General features: G+C 35.6%; 1 protein-coding gene across 1 annotated transcript; it reads right to left on the reverse strand.

The window, feature by feature from the left end:
* On the reverse strand, positions 1 to 6367 carry LOC120356193 (regulator of nonsense transcripts 3B-like; the record flags this gene model as incomplete). Its single annotated transcript, XM_039445076.1, has 4 exons — positions 1 to 273; positions 1421 to 1552; positions 2564 to 2808; positions 6224 to 6367. Coding segments are annotated over 4 exons (722 nt in total), but the record flags the coding sequence as incomplete, so codon positions are not given.
* Positions 6368 to 6614: the final 247 nt, after the last annotated feature.

The raw sequence follows: 6614 nt of genomic DNA on the forward strand, positions 1-6614 counted from the left end.
TTCTATCAAATCAACTTTATTTCAACAACTCATATTTCTAATTTTCGTTTCGATTAAAATCCAAGATGGCGGTCATGTAAACGCATGCAGGTTGACAGTTTTGCAGCCGCATTTTCTTGAACAGAAGCAACTTACATCCGATTGGTCGTGGCTGGAGGGGTTCACATTGCTGCTAATCTGCTTCTGGAGTCGGTTGAATTCTTTCTGATAAAAGTCGCGCTCCGTCACTAGACGCTGTAGGATACAAGATGGCGACTGGTTACGCAAGCCTGGCTGTTGACAGAAAGTACAAAAAAGTAAATTATTTTTATTCCCAATATTGAACAGATAGAATATTGTTATAATATTGGACAGAATTATTGTGATTAAAGCATAGAAAAAGTTTATAGTTGCAAGTATAAGAAAATTAGTATGATTGCATAGATAATAATTATGAATAGTGATATAATTAAAAGCATCATTGCATATAAAATCAAGAGATAGCATAAGAAGATACACCATGGTGTAGGTAGTTTATGATTCAAATTTAAAGCCGACTTTTGTTAACTTGAGCCGATCGCTGTCGACTACTGTCTATTATTAGGGCCTGAACATATTAAGCGTTATTTCAGGCGTTTTCCAGGTGTTTTATCCGGCGCCAACCCAATCAGCCAATCGGAGAGCTTTGCTTGCCCTGCAGACTCGAAAAACGCTCTCTGAAAACGCCTTATATGGTGTGCTCTTTACTGTTTTAGCCGGGTGTGAGTGTAAGAACGGCACAGTATGAGAGATTACCATATGGCTTCACGAGAAAGACATACTATCGGCTTGATTTAACAGTGAAATTTGGAACATGAACGCACTACACCATGAGATATCTTCTTATGCTGTATTTTCTCTACGATGAATGACTCAACATATACGTATTTCGAACTGATATTAATTTTAGACTAATAAATGCATTACATTCAACTCTCTCAAGCTAGAGAGCTACCTTTATCGCTCCGCTATGCTTTGACCATTGGGAAGAGATCATTATATCAGATTCCATTAGATTAGAGTTCTTAATTCATGTATGTAACAATATGTTCTGATTAATACACTAATTTATTAGTAAATGCTAGTATAGCGAATTATTAAACGAATAAAAGTATGAGAAATCATCAATTACAACGCAGATTGAATGCAAATTAGAATTGGGATAATATAATATTGTAACACTATATTAATCAGCGGCATTTCAACAAATAATTGTTGGATCTCTGAACAAAATAATACCCTTTTCATCAACAAAAGTCTATGAGAATGCTAAAAATAACATTTTAATGTTATCAAAGTGAAGCTCCAGCAACCCAGAAGCATTTTCGATTATTACCAGGAATGAATCGTTTTACAAACAATCACAATTTTGATGATAAATAAATTAAATACGGATACACACCTCATTCGATGCACCTGAATCGACAAGGTTCGATATTTGTTCCCGAATTTTGGTCAATTCCTTCTGATAAGTGTCTCTCTCCGCTTGCAAACGCTCCAGCTTGATAATCAGTTCTTTATCTGAAGATGTGCCCTAAACAATAATACATAGTTTGAGTTAATAAAAAACAAATAATAATGATATATCACATGCTAATATAGAAAGGTCTACGTTATTATGACAGTGGGGGAAGGTAGGAAACAGATTTGCCGATTCTCTGGCTTGCCGCTGCCTTCTTTAGAGGATAGCAAGTATATCTGATGTAATATCAACTGTCCATTCTTGTTTGAATAAACAATAACATTTCATTAGTTCAGAAAATATATTTTTTTAAGATTGAATAATACATTTTCATAATAGAGTTTGAATATTTTGTTAATTATATTTCTAAATTGATAAGAAATAACCTGGCAACGTTACAGAGCTAGAAAAGGATAGCACTATCTGCTTTGTCGAATGACAGGCAAGGATAGCAACACCAATGTTGATCAGGTGCTGACTTTATCATGTAAATCAGACTATAGATTTTAAGTACCGGTATATATCTAATACCGGATTTTATTGAGATATTGATAGATCCATCTGCAGTTGAAAGAATAAGACGTTGATGTTGTCAATTCCACTATATTTGTTCAAATATTAATTCACATTACAGAACCAGGTTTCATGGTAACACCTACCACATCTTCAGCTGAACTTCTAATTATGGATCCATCTACTTTGACTAATAATCTGTTTTTAAAGGATAGCAAACCAATGTTAATGAGGTGCTCACTTTATAACGTGAATCCCTCATTATATCCACTCACTATATTTGTGGAAGAAGAGGCTCTTATTGCCTCAACTTCGCCCACATCACTTTTAATGTTATAAAGAGCAAATAAAAATACATTTATTCAATTTAAATTTTTATCACTTATGAACAACTAAATTACGACATAGCAGTCAGGTATCCATAAATAAAAGCTATTAGCTTCTACTCAACATTTTTGGAGCGCTTTCGGACAATAGGTCCCTTCATCAACACTTGTTGACACTTCCGTTGTTCAATAAGTGATTATTAACAATGGAAACAAACATTAAAGAGTTAAATTTTATAATTACCTGTTCATTTAGCCTGGCAGTCCCATCATAAGCTTCATGTAACTTATTTATGAGCTCAGTTTGTTTTTCTGTCAGATTCCTGATGGTTTCCTCCAATCTCTTCCTCTCATCATCTAATAACTGTCTCTCTCTTTTCATCTTCTCTTCATCTTGTGCCTTCTCTTTCTCTCTTTCTTTCGACCTTCTTTCGCTCTCCATTATCGATTTTTTCGACTTGGAAGAGGCGAAACGATCGGTTTTGGAAGCTGGAAAAAGAGGCAGAAAATTGTGAAATAAGAATACATATAATATCAGTGCGAGGCATGCGCGAGAAACATGCGCAAGCCTCAGAAACAGTGCCATGACGCTGATCATCTGTACAGTGTTTTCATACCGATAAGTTAACTAATCTCAGCATAAAGGGTGTTTGATAAGTCACTCCCTATTTTTATACAGCTATAATTTCTTTATTTATGAACCAATTTTGTTAGACAGAGCACTCCTTGAGGTTGTGTTCAACAACAATTTTAATTCGTTTCAGTCTAAAAATGCACCCTCTCTTGACTGTGGAAGAACAAGCCAAAATAGCAGCTCGTTATGTGGTCTGAGGATCTGTGGTGCGAGTACAAAGGTGGTGGAGGGCTGAACGAGGGATCCATGAAGCACTGGATGCAAAAACATTAAAATCTTTCTTAAGAATTGATTGATTGATTGATTATATGCCTTTATTAGGGCGGAATTAGGACTCCTGGTCCTCTCTGCCACACAACCCTAAGAATCGTTGCAACAGAGTAATGTGAAAGACCACTTTCACGAGATCATTGACGCAGTGATTTCTTAGGGCTCCTCATGAACATTTCACGAACTCTGTCAACATTCTCTGCTGTCCTTGACGTTGATGGTCTTCCTGATCGTCTTGCATCTGCGACACTCCCTGTTGTTAGTAATTTGGAATGGACAATTTTCAACTGTTTTTGGAATCCAGTTTTGCATGGATCCCTCGTTCAACCCTTCACCATCTTTGTACTCGCACTACAGATTCTCAGACCACATAACGAGCTGCTATTTCGGCTCGTTCTTCCACAGTCAAGAGAGGGGGAATTTTTAGACTGAAACAAATGAAAATTGGTGTTATATACAACCTCAAGGAGTGCTCTATCCAACAAATGTAGATTTAACAAAATTGGTTCATTAATAAAGAAATTATAGCTGTAAAAAAATAGGGAGTGACTTATCAGACACCCTGTTTTCCAATTATTATTATTATCATCGCTCCCTGGTAGATAACAGCTGTTAACTAGATTGTTCTGTGTTCAATCCTTTGCCCCTTTATTGTCTTTTCATATTGGAGGGGTGATATTGAGAAGTTTCAAGAGGCAAGCCATACGATAATGACCCGAACGGGGCGAAATATATTGAAAACGCAGATGGAAAAGATCCTAGCAGTCCTAACCTTCCGGCAGTCGCGCTGTTGTAAAAAGTACAACAGTGTTAGTTTTTTTGCTGCACAAAACTATTGGATGGGGTGGTGTTAGTGAATGAGTCACCTATGCATTCCAAAACTTTCTCCCCATCACTCCACTGAGTTGCAGTATCAACCGAGCAATGGTTCAGTCTTTAGGTGCTATTTAGTCGCCACAGTGCATAAGATAGGGAAAGACTGTATACGGGGACTGTAAACGAACCAATAACACAGAATTGATGGCTTTGCTTGATGTACCTTATTGGGCTATGAAATGGTAATCATCCAAATTTTCATAGGCGTAAAATAATCCAAGAAGATGGAAAAAGTAATTATACAATTAATTAATATGTTTTGACAGTAAACAGAGTACATATCACTTGGAAAATTGGATGTTGTAAAAAGTACAACACGCGACTGCTCGTGTGATTGAGTAGGGCGCGACTACCGGAAGGTTAAAGCAGGGTTAATTGATGAACAAGTCATGGATGTTGCTGTGACTTTAATTATCTCAAACATATTTTGTCATGATTAAATAATACGATTTCATGATTGATATATAATATTCTGGTAGTTCTTTGTGTTCCTTCACAGTCAACAAACTACTCGACAACAGTGGGGAGTAGAAAATGGTAGAGCTATCTGCTTTGTCTAATGATAGACAAGGATAGCAACACCAATTCTAATCAAATACGGTACTGCCATTATAACGTGGACCTCACTATAGAACAAGAACAACCACAACATGATACAGTATCAGCACAATTTGATACAGTATCAACACAATCTGATACAGTATCAAACCAATATGATACAGTATAACCACAAATGATACAGTATCTCACTATAGTGCGATCCACGTTATAATGACAGTATTTGTACAACTTTGGTTTTCCTATCCTTGTCTATCATTCGACAAAGCCGGTGGTACTATCCTTTCCTAGGTCCACAACGATGACAATTATGTTTTTGACAGTGTAGAAATATAATTAATTAATGGAGAGAATCGGCATCGCTTTTCTTCTATCTTTATCTACTGCCATTATAACGTGGACCTCACTATAGAAAGATTGATTCCACCAATTCTAATCAAATACTGCCATTATAACGTAGACCTCACTATAAAACAAGAACAACCACAACATGATACAGTATCAACACAATTTGATACAGTACCAGCACAATTTGATACAGTATCAAACCAAAATGATACAGTATCTCACTATAAAGATTGATTCCACCAATTCTAATCAAATGCTGCCATTATAACGTAGACCTCACTATAGAACAAGAACAACCACAACATGATACAGTATCAACACAATTTGATACAGTATCAACACAATATGATACAGTATCAAACCAAAATTATACAGTATCTCACTAGAAAGATTGATTCCACCAATTCTAATCAAATACTGCCATTATAACGTAGACCTCACTATAAAACAAGAACAACCACAACATGATACAGTATCAACCAATTTGATACAGTACCAGCACAATTTGATACAGTATCAAACCAAAATGATACAGTATCTCACTATAAAGATTGATTCCACCAATTCTAATCAAATACTGCCATTATAACGTAGACCTCACTATAAAACAAGAACAACCATAACATGATACAGTATCAACACAATTTGATACAGTACCAGCACAATTTGATACAGTATCAAACCAAAATGATACAGTATCTCATTATAAAGATTGATTCCACCAATTCTAATCAAATACTACCATTACAACGTAGACCTCACTATAGAGCAAGAAAAAAACACAATATGATACAGTATCAAGACAATTTGATACAGTATCAAACCAATATGATACAGTATCTCACTATAGTGAGGTCCACGTTATAATGACAGTATTTGATCAACTTTGATGTTGCTATCCTTTTCTATCATTCGACAAAGCAGGTAGTACTATCATTTTCTAGCTCCGCAACGATGCCAACTCTGTTTTTGACGATGTAGATATATAATTAATTGAGGCAGAGAATAGGCAACGCTGTTCTTCTATCTTTATCCACTGCCATTATAACGTGGACCTCACTATAGAAAGATTGATTCCACCAAAATTCTAATCAAATTCTCAAGACCTCACTATAGAACAAGAACAAAACACAACATGATACAGTATCAACACAATTTGATACAGTATCAGCGCAATCGGATACAGTATCTCACTATAAAGATTGATTTGATCATTACCTGGATCACTGATGTTTTTATTAGAGTCACTACTGCTATTACTATCCGTTTCATCTTTGGACTTAGCTCTTGCCTGCACTGATTTGGCTGATGTTTTCACTGGCCGAGTGTCCACTGCTGAATCTCTCTCTGCTGTTTTCTTAGCTATTTAACAAAAGAAAGAGCAAATTACAACAAACAAAAGAGGACAATATTGATAAAATAGGATAGAGAACGAGAGAAGATTATGAAAGCTGAGAATTGTTTATTGGAAAAAATGTGTTGATAAAAATTGATTCGGATCGAATTAAAGATTGAATAAAAAATGAAGAGTACATAGGATACCGATTTAAAGAAACAAAGGAGAACAATATTGATAAAATAGGATAGAGAAAGACAGAAGACTGGAGAG

This window comes from Nilaparvata lugens, unplaced genomic scaffold (genome assembly GCF_014356525.2).
Source record: "Nilaparvata lugens isolate BPH unplaced genomic scaffold, ASM1435652v1 scaffold6112, whole genome shotgun sequence".
NCBI lineage: Eukaryota > Metazoa > Arthropoda > Insecta > Hemiptera > Delphacidae > Nilaparvata > Nilaparvata lugens.